This window comes from Pongo pygmaeus, chromosome 11 (genome assembly GCF_028885625.2).
Source record: "Pongo pygmaeus isolate AG05252 chromosome 11, NHGRI_mPonPyg2-v2.0_pri, whole genome shotgun sequence".
In the NCBI taxonomy this organism is placed as follows: domain Eukaryota; kingdom Metazoa; phylum Chordata; class Mammalia; order Primates; family Hominidae; genus Pongo; species Pongo pygmaeus.
The window spans coordinates 23,714,943-23,731,773 of NC_072384.2; the positions used below are offsets into that span (position 1 = coordinate 23,714,943).

The window sequence follows — 16,831 nt, forward strand, 5'->3', positions numbered from 1 at the left end:
GGTGTGATGCTTAAAATTTTGTTGTTTTCTCTGAGAGAGAATTAGGTCCCCCAAGAAATAGTAATATATGTATCTAGCTACTTACCTATTAATAAAAATTATCAGCCATATTATTTGTTGTTAATTTCCAGTTTTATTGCATACTTCTCAGAGAATATGGTCCATGTTATTTCTACTGTTGTAGATTTTTTTTTGAGATTTACTTTGAGGCTTAATACACAATTTTTGTTTTTAATACTCATGTGTGGAAAGGTAAAAAGAATGTGTGTTCTATCTGTTGGGATATGTGTATGTGGGAAGTGTGTGTTTTTATACATACATATACACACACAGACACAATTTCGACTGCTCTGTCAATTTCTGTGAGGTATATAGTTTCTCAATATTGTTAGTCTTTCCATGAGGTCTTTCAGTAAGTATGGCTTTTTCCATTTCTCCCTGTACTTTTATCATTTTTTAGTTTTATATTTCAAAACTATGTTGTTTGGAGCATAAAGGTTCGTGATTATTATATCTTCATGGACAATTATTCTTTCATAAATATTAAATATCCTTCTTTGTCTTTTTTAAATGCTGTGTTTTATTCTGTTTGTTTTTGTTTGTGGTGTATTGTTTGACTCTTAAAAATACCAGACAGCTGAATTTCATTTTATTTTACTTTGCATTTTCTTTTCTTTTCTTTTTTGTTCTTTTTTAAGAGACAGGGTCTTGCTCTGTTGCCAGGTCTGAAGTACAGTGGTGTGATCATGGCTCACTTCAGCCTTGACCTCCTGGGCTCAAGTGATCCTCCCACCTCAGTCTCCCAGGTAGCTGGGACTAGAGGCATGTGCCACCATGCCTGACAAATTTTTACAATTTTTGGAGAAGTGTGGTCTCCCTGTTGTTGCCCACACTGGTCTCAAACTCCTGGGCTCAAACTCCTCCCACCTTGGCCTCCCAAAGTGCTGGGACTACAAACATGAGCCACCAGCCCAGGCTTGTTTTAATCTCTTTTAAATCGATGAATTTAATCCAGCCACATTTATTATGATTAACTAATATGTTTGAGTTTCTGTCTTATTTTGTGATTTTTATCTACCAGGTTTCTGGTTATTTTATCCCCCTACTCCCTTTTATATCATTTGTCAGATTAATAGAGTTTTCTTGGATCCATTTTCTGTAGCTAATGCTAAGAAAATTGTTATAGTTCTACTTCTGCTCTTCTAGCAGTGACACCTAAAATTTTTAACATAATCAGCTCTTACAGAATAAAAAAAACAAAATAAGAATAAACACCTTTGTGGTATTTGTAGATATTTACTGTGGAATAAGGAGGCTATTCCACCAGTAATTCTTCTAAGTATATTCTTTTATGATATTCAATTGTCTTTTATGCTCGTACATTTAAAAAAAATTACTACCACCAAATAAAAATTTATTTTTATATAAAATTCTGTATTTTAGCCAAATTAATGTGTAAAACCTGGCTTTTGAAAGTATTATAGTTCATTCCTACATTTACATCTATTATTCATTGTCATTTTTCTTCACTTTTAGCTGGCAGCCGGTCAAGTTCCCCAGGAAAATTGTTGGGAAGTGGTTATGGTGGACTTACTGGGGGCTCCTCACGAGGCCCACCTGTGACACCGTCTTCAGAAAAGCGAAGCAAGATTCCCAGGAGCCAGGGATGTAGCCGGGAAACAAGTCCAAACCGAATAGGATTAGGTAAGGATTCTCAAAGATCTTGGAATACCATTCCCAGCTTGGTCATAGTTTTGATTATAATCTAATGACTATGTCTAATGTAGGAAATATAGATCTGTTTTTTGAACTGAGGATGTCACTTTGCCTGGGTGTGCTTTATACAGATCATGGCATATTGAGGTTTCGGTTAGAAAAATATGTGGGACTTAACCCTTCAAATTGATGGGAAGGAATTATGTCATTGTAGGCTTTTGTGTTTTGCAGTCATTGTACAAAGCATTGGAATTGGGGAAATAGCAGGGTGTTTCCCCCACAATTAGAAGCAGTGTTGCTTTTCATTTTCCTTTTACTGATGAGCACTAAGTAGACATTAACCTATATGAATTTTTCAAAAACAACATTTAGGGTCCACATTTATTTTAATTCTGAACTTCTCTAATCTAATTGGTGAAACTTATGGTGAAAAAATATGTATAGTTACTTTTGACATAGATTTGTTTAAGCATGAAAGCTAGGAATTGATTAAAACCAATATATAATATTTAGTTCTGTGTTACTTAGTTTCTTTGTAATAGTGTGTAGAATCATGTGAATTACTGTCAGCAGCTTAAATACCTTTTACTCCATTAAAATCTAATTCATACGCTACCTTTTTAAATAAAAGTTTAGAAGTCTTTGTGATATAATACAAAAAATCTAAATTCATACTCTATGACTTCTTTCCTTCCTAAGGGTAAAATGTATTAATATAAAATCAGACTACTGTATTCTTAAATCGTGTTTGCTTATCTTTCTCATTTATTCATTTATCTCATCAACAGTGTTTACTATGATGTACCAGGCACTTTGTTAGACCTGAGAATTAGAAGATACATGAGATAGATTTAGATTCTGACTTCAAAAAGCTTGATGTCTGTTGGGGAGAGGTGGAAATGTAAGACAGTATGACAAATACTATGACGGGGTGCTTCACATAATCAAAACTATGACCTAAAAAAGAGTATCTTAGACCCTTGGCCACCCCAGATTTCTTGCTAGGGGAGGCTGCCCAGAGTAGGTTCTGTTTTCATGAAGTACAAGATGGGATTGGTCCGGGTGGGGAGATGAGGGGAAAGGTCTCTAGAGGAGAGAGAAGCATCTGCAGAAGCAGTCAGGCAAGAGGCAGCCATACGTAATTCATTTGGCTGCTGTAAAGGAAGTCAGAGTGGGTGGGAGTTGGGGGCAGAGACTGGTAGAGTCCAGCTCATGAAAGTCTTTGAAGGCCACTTTAGCTACGAGAAGGCAGGAGAAGATATTTAAGAATGGATAAGATTTGATTTGAAATCCTATTTCCAAAGCAAGTAGAAAGTATTTCTTGGTTTTAGTAAATCTCTATGATGCCAACTTTTTATTGGCATTGCGTAGTGTGGTCTCTTAGCTGACAAGTTATTTGGGTGTTGATGTGGATACAACCATAGAAAAGGTCACAGCTGGAATATCTGAATTTTATGTCTGATGCTGTAACATATTTGTGTTTGGAAAATGCATTTGATTTTAAATCTAGGTGTTATGTTTTAGCTGTCTTTTTCCATAGTTAATAGTTTAAGTTTATAGGATGTCTGTTTGCAATCCATGTTAGTTTTATACATTTAAAGATTCTTTTCTGTTTTGAGATTTTTTTCTTTTTATATTATTAAAGATGCCATTTTAATCTTCTTCTTGAAACTGGGAAATAACCCAACTTCATTTATCTAACATAATTCTAATGTGTTCCATGGTTTTAACTAGGAAGTTTGTGTTGTGTGTAGTTGAAAAGACAACATTTTATACGTTTTTAAAACAGGTATTATGGAGCATCAGTAGGAACTTAGGCCTGTTCCCTTCCAAAGAGTTATTTGAAGAAAGTTACTTCCTTGATGCTAATTAAAGGGACCAGTTACGTGTAGAGCTTTGAGGTCATACATATAGTTTATATTAAAGAAGATATTTTCTTTAAATTTCCACACGTTGCGAGAATATATGCATATAAAGAAATATATATGAATAAAATATATTTTCATTTTTTTCCTGTGGTATTGCTTAGAGATTGCATTTAATAGGGTGGCAGACATAATAGCATTATTCAGTAATAGATTATATATTAGTGTTATCATTTAGTATATACTGGATATATGCCTGTGCTTCTTAACATTTGACTCATTGTGTAGCAGTTTTCAATATAATTGTTGAAAAAAAGAGGAGAAACATCTTTTAGGAATATTTTCTATAATCCCCAAACCAACAAATTCAACAGTTTTAATGATAGCTAAACTAGGTTTGGAATTAATCGTAAGTGATCTACAAATTGTGTTTGGTTCAACTATGCCTCTTTTTGTTTGAAATGATACTTCTTAACAAAATTTTCTTTTTTCATTTGTTTTAAAACTGATGCCAAGGCTCTTCTTTGGCATTAGGTTTTCTTAAGCAGAACAGCCTGTAATTCCTGTTGAATATTCAAGAAGCAAAATATATCCCTGATACTCTTTTTTTCTTGGTGATTTGTTCCCTCATAAGCTATCTGAGTAGAAAAATATATTTTTAAGTTGTTTTATTTCTGTGTCTTAAAGATAATACTTTATAGATACAATAAAGTCACATAAATCACTAGTATCTATGGTGATTATATTTTGGAAGTTTGCTCTTGTTCCCTGCTCCCACTCCTCTATGGAAAGGCTAAGAAAACACATTTGATATTTTTGCAGCTTTCATTCTGTGGATGTGTATTTTAAATGTTAAGGTTTTCTGATTAAAATACTTTGAAATAATTAAACATTAATAATAGTTCATTTCAACTGTGAAATTAGACTACTGTCTAAGACCAAGACATGAAAATGTCTAGACCAGAGAGACATTCATGTCTTTAACTTCTGGTTGTTTTTATTAATTCTCTTATATTCTGCTTTTATGAGTCCTGGTTGGACCCTTCCTTAAGATGTAAAAGTCAAGATTACCATTGAAACACTGAAGTAGGGTAGAGTGTCTATCAAGAAATGTAAACCAATCAAATGGGTATCTTATGGCTTCCCAGCATTTCATGTAAGCAGAAGACCCCAGAGGTACCTAGGAATACTGCTTTTTTAGGAAGTTCACAGTACAAGTATGTTTTCCTGGTCTCTCCCTCTTATGCCTTCTCCTCTGTAACATATTTTCACATAGAACATTTAGTTTGGCACTTAAAGAGACAAGTTATTTTGGTGGGTTTTTTTCTTTTAGTTTTGATCGCCTAATTAATTCATTTATAAAAAGTCATTTATATACTTATTTTAGGCCGGGCGCAGTGGCTCACGCCTGTAATCCCAGCACTTCGGAAGGCCGAGGTGGGTGAATCCTTTGAGGTCAGGAGTTCAAGACCAGCCTGACCACCATGGCAAAACCCCATCTCTATTAAAAATACAAAACTTGGCTGGATGTGGTGGTGCGTGCCTGTAATCCCAGCTACTTAGGAGGCTGAGGCAGGAGAAGCACTTAAACCTGGAAGGCAGAGGTTGCAGTGAGCCGAGATTGCGCCACCACATTCCCAGCCTGGTCAACAGAAGGAGACTTTGTCTCAAAAATAAAAAATAGGTCGGGCACAGTGGCTCACACCTGTAATCCTAGCACTTTGGAAGGCTAAAGCGGGTGGATTGCCTGAGCTCAGGAGTTCGAGACCAGCCTGGGCAACATGGTGAAACCCCGTCTCTACTAAACTACAAAAAATTAGCCAGGCATGGCGGTGTGCACCTGTAATCCCAGCTACTCGGGAGGCTGAGACAAGAGAATCACTTGAACCCAGGAGGCAGAGGTTGCAATGAGTCAAGATCATGCCATTGCTCTCCAGCCCGGGTGACAGCAAGACTCCATCTCAAAAAAAAAAAAAAAAAAAAAGAAATTAAATAAATAAATATACTTATTTTAAATCCTTCTTTTAGATTAGTCTTTCAAAGTAGTAGTATAAGTGAGTTTGTATTTCTCTTGTATTTTAAATTATTTAACATTTGAACCTTGGATGTCACCACTAGATTTACTTTGATGAGTAAATGATGCCAAAGCTCTTGAGGTTTAGGGTAACTATGACCATATTTTCACAAAATCATAAACGGACAGAATTATTGTTCTCTATACTGCTACTAGCCATATTTAAATGAGAAAATCAGCTCGAATGGGTGAATGAACTCTCTCTGGGTGAAATACCGGAGGGGGGTAAACCTTGTTAAGAAATTTATGCATACTGTTATTTCAGATCATATCTGTTTACTGCTGTTAATGCTTTTTATTGTCTTCACAAAACAGACTCGGACCAAAAAGAGAGCATTTTTTTCCCCCGTTGTTCTAGCATGTATATGAATTTAAGGAAGGGGATGGGGCTGGGAAGAATTCAGAAATAATCAGGCAAGAACTATTAAGAAAATGCTCAACTAAGCATGAACTTGTTTAAACAACTATCAAGACCTTTTAGCTTTTTTATTATTTGTTTTGGAGTGGGCAGTGGAATACAACAAAATTTTTACATGTGCTCTTCAGCAAGGGACTTGGAAATACTTATGTATGTGCATTATCTCACAGTACCCTTCTCATTTAAAATGAGGGGATGTGTTCTTTTTCCTCATTTTCCTAATGGGAGGCTTGAGACCCAAAGAGGCCAAGTGGCTGGACCAGTGAGATAGCATGGAGCTGGAATGGTCATTTTTTGACTCAGATTTGGCATTGGTTCTCTAAGGATGAGTGGTATTGCTGTGTACATTCTAGGAAAGTTGTCCATATTGGTAGAATCAGTACACGCTCCCTAGTTTTTTAAGCATTTAATTTGGCATCTCCTTTTGTCGTCATTGTAGGAGCTGTTTAGAATATCATCAAGAATTGCTGACTAAATAGTCACTACTACTTTGAGTGAAAATTCAGTGCTTTCACATCACGCTGGCAAAATTAAGGAGAGCTTAAGAATTTCTGGTGAACCCCCAATAAAGCCCTTTATGTCTAGATTGTTGAGATTACGTTCCTGTGCTTGACTTTTTTTTTTTCCTGAGCAATAGTAAGCATTTGGATATCACTTAAATGCCTTCAGAGTCTAGTTCCACTCTAGCACTGAGCAGCTGAGCACAATAGAAAGTTGGCTTTAGTTTTCCCTTTCGTATTCTTTTTTTAATCAGGGAGTGTTATGATTCTGGTTTATAAGACATTCTTGTTATACTTTGGCTGTATAACCTTTGCTCCTAAATAAGAGACTATGCTCGTTGCAGTATAGAAACATACTTGTTTTGATATCAGTGATTCAAGTTGATTGTTTCTAAAATATCTTGACATTTTTTCCAGTCCATCCTCTCAAGATGGAAGAGTAAATTGTCCCCATCAGCTATTACATTAGGCATTCCACCTACGTGTATTCAGTATACAAGGTTGTTTTGGAGTATTTTGCCAGTAATGTATTTCCATTTTCTCAGATGGAGAAACAAGGGTATCCTGGTCTTTTCTGAGCTTCACAGCCCAGTTATTATGAGACCCTGAGCTATTCATGCAATTCTGTCTTGTAGTCTCGGTGTTTTACAACATGAGAATGATTAACTTTATCCGTAGATAATCAGAAAGTTATTTGCTGTTCTCAGGTCAGTGGAGAGATCTTTCCCCAAATATTGAGAGTATTGATCTACTTGCTGTAGACACAGTGTGAAAGACTGGGTCAGTGGTGGTGCTTGGTAGAGCACAGGCAGATCTTTTCGGATTTTCATAGAAAAAGCAGGGATAAAATGTTGGGATCAGTAAAGGAAAGGATAACAGTCCGCACTTTTTGTATCTGCTGGTTTCGAGAATTGGATATGTTTGAAGCAGCTACACACTTACTTGGAGTGGGTAGGCTCTCTCTCTGGTTGTGTCAACTCTTATGGCTTCTCTTGGTGAAGATGGCCAGCCTGGGAGCAGTGAGCCCTCTTCCTTATCATTAGGTAAGTTCATGGACTTCAGTGACCAGTGTGGTTATTCTGTTTGTTAATCCAAATTAAATTACCTTTCTAAGAAACAAGTGCATATGAATACAGCTTTGGTTTTTTGTCCTCTTGTTGAGAAGTTTGCTAAACTCGTAAAAACTGATCGTTTCTAAAAGGCTTTTCATCTTGTATTTTCTGATGACAGTTTGTTGTTCGGAAAGATTTATTTTCACTTCTTACATTTAGGTGTAATTTCACCTTCATACTGAAATTCACAGCTTTCTGAGTTATTGAGCATAATCACATTTTACCCAAACCCTCCCCCGTTGGCACGTCAGTCAGTGAGACCTCAGCATGGATAGGTGGCTCAGTCATCAGAACTCCCCAGCGCGAACAATGTCGTAATTACATTAACCAAATGTGACTGACATTTTGTGAGTTTTTCTGTCTTCATTAAACTTGTTCACCTTCTCTGAAACCCTTCATGCTGCACACTAGCACGGAGCAGCCGTATCCCTCGACCCAGCATGAGTCAGGGGTGCAGCCGCGATACCAGCCGTGAGAGCAGCCGAGATACAAGCCCTGCTCGGGGCTTTCCTCCACTTGGTGAGTACACGTAGGCGCTGGCTGAGGAGCAAAGAGTTCCTTTCCCTGCTTGTCCGAGACACTGCTAGGTGGAATGACCTGCTTTTCCTCCTCTACTGTCCTTGTGATCCTTTCTTCTTTCTTTCCTCTTCCTTAGTTACCCCTTGTTGTCCCCCTCTGCATGCTTGAATTTTGGCAACTTCGAATTTTTATATATTAGAGGAAAAAAACACCACTTCACTCTGTACTGTTGTCATTGTGACCACTTGCTCTCGGGCAAGCCCATCTGTGTGGTAATTTCTAACCTAAGGCAAAACTCAGCCAAAGTTAGTTGCTGCTTAAAAGTAAAGTTAATCCAAAGTTTATTCTTAGTCATTGAATTTTTACAATTTGTCTTTAATTTTACTACAGATCAGTCTATATGTAATTTAATCCAAAGAAGGAACAAAAGTACAATTGCGATAATGTTTAGAAAAGTAAATGAGTTTTCTTTTTAGAGTTAATAGTCCTGCCGTCTCTAAAATGGACTTATGATAAACCCTTTTTAGTTAGCATAAACTGTCGATCCCCAAAAGACATCTGTCAACACGTACTTTTGTGAAAAGGAATATTTTGTATTCTTCAATAATTATTTTTGGCTGCTTGCCATGTTAAGTGCTGTACAGATGTCCATTTTCCTCTTGATAAGCATAAATGCAGAAATCATTTTATAATAATTAGATGTAGACCTGAAATTATGTGGATCTGTGGACTCCAGCAGTCTGTTAATTTTAACTATGTATTTATGTAACTGGTCTTTTGAAAACTATACATGTCACTACAAAAGAGGGATGTTAAATCAAAAGCATAAGGTCTTAATATTTGCCTCTACCTAGCTCCTTCTAATGTTACTCACTTCTTCTGATCTTTTTTCCCTAATCAGTGTCGGTAATCAAAATCTAGATATATTTCTTTACGACCGATTGTCCTTTATGAGATTCTGAAAAAGAACAGGTAACCAGATGCCAAAGCCTTGCTAGATGGTCCCCGTGATTTAGCGAGGCAATACCAGTTGTGAGGTGTTCCACCTTGTTAGCATGAGCCCTTGAGTGGGGCAGCTTACCTATTGCATGTCAGCTATTCCACAGCAGTCTGAAGCATTACAGCAGAATTCTCAATAATCAGAGGTGGCAATGATGATTTTTTTTTTTTTTTTTCTGAATGAACTGGTGATTTTTCCTTTTAAATTAAGGCTGTATATCTTTGCATCCTTGCTCACTATTTGACCTTCTGAACAACCTATTTATGAGTAAAATTCAATCCTTTATTGGTTATTTTGTCTCTTAGAAGCAATTCAGTGTTTTCCTTTCAAATATGTACTGTTATTTTTGATACTGTCCGTGGAAGCATCCTTTGGAATCTGGCATGTGGAGCAGGCAAGGTGTGCTGAATTCTTGAGATCCTAATTGAACTGAGTGGTTGAGTGAATCTTGTCTGTTTTGTACATTGTTTGATTAAATGGATCTGCTTAGAAGTCTTGGTGACAACCCAGAATGTTGAAATGTGTAATTGCCACTACCAAGGCAGAAGGTGTGCGTCCTCACAAACTCTAGCATTAGCACGTCTTCTGTTGTGGTCAGGGCAATAGTTAAGGTCTTTGAGCTAAAATTTTTGTATCATGCTTTTCCCCACCTTGGGTTAAACCTAACCCTAAAACTTACGTCCAGTAAGAACAACAGCATTGCTCGTGTGTATGCACACCATTTGGAGCAGTCAGCAGGCATAATGCCATGTGGTCCCTGTTCATCCTCTGGGACAGGTATTATCATCATCAGAGTCTTAGGGAGAATAAGCCACTTTCTCAAGATCATGCAGCTAACTGGTGGAGCCAGGGTTTGAATTCAGGTTTGACTTCAAGCCTGCCTCATTTGGAAGTAGTTTGGATAATTCAATGTCTTTCATCTGTTTCTCGAAAATATATTAAATGCTTGTTCTGAGGCTTCTTGGGGTGGGGGGTTAGAAGATGTTTCTGAGTCATTTATTTCCAGGCTTGGGGTTAGGACCTGGGAACTCAAAGATATATCCCAGAAGGTTGTTGTCCTCAGGGGAGCTTACTACACATCCTCTGAAGGTTCCTTCTTTAGCTCATTCATTTTAATAATCTCTTCCCACCCTTTTTGGAAATTAGTGAGATTGTGTGTCAGTGCTTCTTTGAATCCACTTACGTAGCCAACTCTTTAACAACAACAACAACAACAAAAAGAATGAAAGTACTTATATTCTAGTGAATATATATTTTTAAGTTTGCATTTTTATTGTTTTGGACCATTTTGATGATATGAATATATATGGTTACGGTGATAATTTTTGATTAAGGGAAATTAAGGGCTCTAGGGCTGCTGTAAATTAGGCTTTCACATAAGTGGGTCTACCTTAGATTCCAGTGTTGGGTGTCAACTTGTGAATGTGACAGAGGACTCATGGCATGACAGATTTTTTTTAGAATATTCTGTTGAAACTGAACCAAAGGACCACTTTATAAGGAACCTACATATCAGGTACTGCATAAAAACTATTTCAGTCTGGACTTTCAAGATAGTGATGTGCTTGTACAAAAATGTATAGTTTGCTTCAGTCTTAAGATATTTTACCAACTTCCTTATTTAGGGAAAGTGATAATTTTATAATATTCTTTGCCAATTTAGTTTTAATTTTTGTGAATCTTGAGAAAGGGACATTTTCCTTTTTTTGCAAGCTGGTAAAAATTTCCAGGTAATCTTTGCTATTTAATACCACATGTACCATAGAGATGCACATTTCATAAAGCAACATGGACCTTAAAAATTATATTGAAGAATTTGAGGTATTGATGTTTTATGACTGAATGTGAGAGCATTAACATGTACAGAATACTCTAGTAGTACGGATAAAATGTAGCACTGCTCAGTATTATTTTGTTAAACGTATAAATTTTCTGTGGTATAATCACTGTGAATTTTTCAGAGTAATGAATGGAAGCATATTATCTTTTGTTTTTCCTGAGGTTAAGGAAAAGCCATATGTTGCATGAAACTGTAGTCAATAAATTAATGTTTTGAACCAAGTCTTTATTTCATAATTATTTCTAAAAGTTGTTTTCTCTCCACATGAGGACAGAATTTAGCATGTATTTCCTCAGGTTGATGAAGTAATATGCTCATTAAGAATACTCGTTAATAAAATGGTACTATAATGTCAGATTGTAAATTGGAGGTTGCTCTTAACTGTTACTGCCACCACCAGCACCACCCAGCACTACTAACCAATGTTTAAGTTGCTTTATAATCTCTTTTAATCCACTCAGTAACTCCCAAGAGGTAGGTACCATTAACCATTATTAGCACCATTTTACAAACAAGATACTGAGACACAGATAGATTTAGTACTTTGCCCAAGGTCAGTCCTATGGCTAGTTGTGATCCAACGAGCATTTACAATTGCATTGCTGAGCTGGTACTCATAACCAGTGTACTGTAACTGCCTCTCCAGGGAAGATCATTAAACTTAATACAGCTAAATTCCAACAATTACACAAGTACTAATAATTAGGATATGGCCAGGCGTGGTGGCTCACACCTGTAATCCCAGCACTTTGGAAGGCTGAGGCAGGCAGATTGCTTGAGCCCAGGAGTTTGAGACCAGCCAGGCAACATAGGGAGACCTCGTCTCTGCAAAGAAAAACAAAGCCGGATGTGGTGGCACATCCCTGTAGTCCCTGCTACTTGGGAGGCTGAGGCAGGCGGATCTGCTTGAGCCTGGGGAATCAAGGCTGCAGAGAGCCATTGTTGTGCCATTGGACTTCAGCCTGGGCAACAGAGTGAGACCTTGTCTCAAAACAATAGTAATAATAATAATTAGGATATTCATGCAACAGAACAACAAACATTTTGACTGGGGAAAATGGAATTCCAACTGTTGAACCCCCTTCCTGTGATTTTATTTTATTTCCGTTGAAGTAACATTATGAACTTCTATGCTTGTTTTTGGTGCATGGTTGCATATGCATCACATACTGATAAAACATCTCGTGAGCTGAGTTAACAATCCGTCTTACTGCCGTTCTGCTCTGGGATGTAGACGGTGCTCTGTGACTCCTGCTGTTCTTCATGTTGCGTATGTCCATACTGGCTGATAGAGGCTTCATGGCGTGAATATAACCCTGGAGTCCGAGTTGGTTGATGCATACTTAGTTTGGAGCACCTTTAAGAGCGCCTTTGTTGTGCCTGTGTGTTTAATAGCTGTGCGAGAGCCAGCTGGCCACTGTGAAGTTTGGGGATTGGCACTTGCTGTCCATTCATATCCAGCACCATTTCTTCTCATGAGAAAACATGGCCTTGTTGGTAGCAGTCCCTGCATTTCCTCTGGACTGTGGCATTTTCTGTCTCTGGTACTTCTGTGTTAATCCTGTGGGTGTTGCCATTCCTTTTACCTGCAGCCTCTCGACGTCATTCCAGGTCCACTAGTGCTCTCTCCACTGCTGAATCTGTTGGGCAGTCAGGTGAACAAGTGCTAACTGCATGACTTGGCTTCTTCATATGTTCTAGTTTCACACCCATGTTAACATTTGTTTTCATCTGTGTCGGCTAGCACTTGGCATGTATGCACCTCATATTTTTTCCCCAATGTGCTTTAATTTTTTTAAGTTATTGAATGTTTATAGTTCTGTTAATAGGCTGTAGATGCTTTATAGACTGTTTGACAACATCGTTTCTCCAGTGTTCATATTTACATTAAAACAACAGGGAAGTAATTCCCTTCCTGCCACTCTGTCCCCAGGAAAATAACCAAAATTAGGTATTATTTAGGGTTCCTGTGGGGCAAGGGGGCATGGATATCACCCAACAGATTCTTTCTCTTCCAAAGTCTTTACTCCGAATAAACTGTCAAATATTAACGCTAGTTATTGATGTCAAGTTCACATTTTTAAGGTACCATTTAGTTAACAGCGCTCCAAATTATAGCATACATAATTTCATATGTATGAAAATAAGTGTATTGTTCTCAAAGTTTTATGGAAAAACAAGATCAGGATTCAGGTAATCAAGTCAGGCCAGAGGTATCCTTTGCAGCCTGCAAACCCCAAACCTGCTCTCTCAGCTCTGTTTAGCAATACTCAACATCCACTGGTTAGCCACAGTGGCAAAAAGTAAGCATACAGTAATACATCAATTTGTTAGATTTAACTGCCACTATTTTTATATGCTAACAGTCCCTAATGGCTACAATTTTCTCAATTGAGTAAGGCATAATCTATGAATTTTCAGACGATTGATGGTGATGATTGTTACCAATTCACCGAGTCTGGTATTTTCTCTTTTCTTCCTCTAAATGAAGCCCCCTTTGCTTTTTTTGTTTGTTTGTTTTTGTTTTTTGTTTTTGAAACAGGGTCTCACTCTGTTGCCCAGGCTTGGAGTGTAGTAGCGTGATCTTGGCTCACTGCAACCTCTGCTACCTGGGCTCAAGCGATCCTCCCACCTCAGCCCCCCAAGTAGCTGGGACTACAGGTGTGTGCCACCATACCCAGCTAGTTTTTGTTGTTTTTTGTAGAGACGGGATTTCACTGTGTTGCCCAGGCTGGTCTCAAAACTCCTGGGCTCAAGCGGTTTATCCACCTTGGCCTCCCAAAGTGCTGGGATTACAGGCAAAGCCGCCATGCCCAGCCTCCTATATATTCTGATTATGTACATTTCCCTGAAGATTAGGGGCCAGACTGAGAGCACAGTCATATGTATTCATCTCTTGGAAAAATCAGACTTCATAATAGTATCAGAGCCTTGAGAATATGGAACAGATTTTGTTCTGGTGAAAACATAAAGCTTATAGTTTTGCTTAGATCCAGATAAACATTTCCCCTTAAGATTTGAAATTCAAATTGTCTGTGATAGATATCAAATGATCTATAGTCACTCTGTATGGCAAAGCTGTATGCATCTTGGAAGCACAGAATAATTGCATTGTTCTTATAGTTTTAATTTTGTATCTGAAAAAATCTGTATATTCCCTGGAGCAAGAATTGCTGGCATGAGATTTCTTTTTTTAATTTTATTAGACTTCGTTTTATTTAAGTTTATACTGGGTAATTTTTTAATGGCTTATAATTGAATTACTTTCATTCTGTTACTCATAAGTCTCCTACTATCTACCCTTTTTTAATGAAAAAAAAAAAACTTGAACAAAGATCATCTGCAAAACTATGTGTGCATAGTAAATCTCACGTTTACACTTGTTTCATATTTCAACTGATAAATATAGATAAATGTAATTTTTACTGGCCTTTTTTAGTTTATATGGCACGTTACCTTTTAAACATAATGGTTAAGATGACAGTTGGAAAGACCGGCAAATGCATTAAAAAAGGGGATAGTATAACATACAGTTTTTGTTTCTTTTTAAGAAATTCATGACTGTATAACTATTGATTAGCAGTATTTAAATTTTTCTCCCTTTCTGTGGTGGTGGAAGGTATAATGTTTTGAAATTGACATTTTAAAAAAGCTAAATAACAATTCACTTTTTAAGTTCACCAGTTTTGTAGGCACTGTCTTGTTACATATCTAAAATTTTAAATACATTGTTTTGTAGGAAAGATCAATTCATGTAAAATAGATATTAGCTTCCCTTTTATTCTAGATGCTTCCAGAATATAGCTAACATAGATATTTTCCTTGTCCAAATGATGTCTTATTTGTTAACACAGAGAAAATATTTTATCTTAACATTTTTCTTCCAAAGGTTTTTATACATTAGACTTTTAAATAAGAAATTTTTTACTGGTAGATAATGTACAACACACTTAATGAAGATACGACTTACACTGCCTTTCTCCTAGTTCAGTTTTAATCTCCAGCACTTCCTAAGGAAGGTTGGTCAGCTGATTTAATGGGAATTTAAAAAGTGAGTTTTCATTTCCATGATCACAAATAAGCTCAAAATAGTCGTTTGAACTACTAAATTTGTTTTAAATTCTTTGGATTCTTTCTATTATTTGTTTATCTGTATAAAAATTGCCATTCTAAATTATTTGAGGAACCCAGGTAAAACTTATACTAATATTATCTAAATTTTTAATGTTCTTCAGTGAAAGTGCTAGATTTTTTCAGTGATTATTAAATAATTTTAATAAATTGATTTTTAATTTTTGTTGACACAGGCATCATGACGAACAAGTATCTAAAATTAAATGAGCTTAGCAATAAACAGAAGTGACACTAATAAAAACTTGCACAGAAATCAATTCATTTGTTTCAAATTTTAAGTTTTTACCACACATTGCATTAGAACTCTTATGAAACCATGAAGCTTTCTAATTAGTTTGACCAAACATCAAGGCCGCTTGCCTCTACAGGGAAAGCTAAATAGATTAAAAGACTCAACTCATAGCCCAGCTCCCTTTTATAATAAGTTCCCGCTTCCCTCTCATATCTCAGAAACTTTTCAATAATAAAATACCATGTTTGAACAATTACGAGTGACAGTGCTTTGTGGCACGATAGCATTAAATGTGAACAGCTTAACCTCTACCACTGGTAAACAAGTCAAGTGTAGTTAAAATTGGCTAGAGACTTTTCAGTGCTTCTGTCTACTTGGTGGAAAGAGGCAGTAGTCCTTGCAAGGAATTGAGATAATTTGAATTAAAGTGACATATCTTTTGCTTTTGTTTTTTAAATAGATCGGTTTGGGCTTGGCCAGCCAGGAAGAATACCTGGTTCTGTGAATGCCATGAGAGTTCTGAGCACAAGTACAGATCTTGAAGCTGCTGTTGCCGATGCTTTGGTAAGAGGCACAGTATGTATGTACACAGAGTCTTTTTGAAATACTCATCTGCATTTCTCTCTGTCTTAACAGGAAATTGTCCCCAAATCAGGTTATTAAATCATCTTTGACACTCTTTAAAATTGTGTTAATGTTGGGTAAATTTATATTGTTTGCTCCTTAAACTTTTACCTCTGCGCACATATAAGTGAAAATGGACTTTACAGAAAATATTAGCGTCAAGTATTTCTTATCTGTGCTCTTCAGTATCAAGGAGCTTTTGATGACCCTGGACTTCTCAGATGTCACTGGGCTTCTTTTTTTCTTTTTAACCATGTTTTTTTTCTGGCATTTCCTTTTTTCCATTCTGTTGCTTCTATTGCTTTACAGACTTTGATGGCATAACCTAGACGTATTATAATAATAATAGGTAATAGAGTTTGAGGTTTGAAAATCTTGCATTTATTCTGTTATCTTGTCTGTTTGATTTTATGTTGTTTTTCCTAAATCTTTGAGGATGTGAAGCAATGGTGGAATATGTTTTTGCATCATTATAGTGTAATATCTGAAAAACATAAATGATCATGGATCCTTCAGTTTTTTTGGTTGTACCAAAAAGTTCCTTAGAATCAGCTTGTGGTCAGATTGCTTTTTAAAGATGCATTTCAGCTAGTCACACGGTCTCTTGCGTATTCTGGTTTATGTGCTCAGCATTTGAAATGGATGTTCTTTAGAACTGTCTGATCACTGGCCTTGCTCTTGCTGTTTTAAGATTTATTCTCTCGTAAGGGAAAAAAGTATGTAATATCCTGCTTTCAGACTCTGAAGTTTTTAATCCAGCCATGTTTTGTCAGATCAACATTTTATAGTTTATGGTA

General features: G+C 36.6%; 1 protein-coding gene across 14 annotated transcripts in view; it reads left to right on the top strand.

Annotated features, from left to right (window-relative positions):
• CLASP1 (cytoplasmic linker associated protein 1) overlaps window positions 1-16,831 on the top strand; it is a 312,442-nt gene that overhangs the window by 223,657 nt on the left and 71,954 nt on the right. For all 14 annotated transcript variants that reach the window (XM_063647337.1, XM_054479398.2, XM_063647338.1 and 11 more), the window contains 2 exons: window positions 1,537-1,704; window positions 15,871-15,974. In XM_063647337.1, coding sequence (XP_063503407.1) covers window positions 1,537-1,704; window positions 15,871-15,974 — 272 coding nt within the window. The remainder of the gene's footprint in view (window positions 1-1,536; window positions 1,705-15,870; window positions 15,975-16,831) is intronic.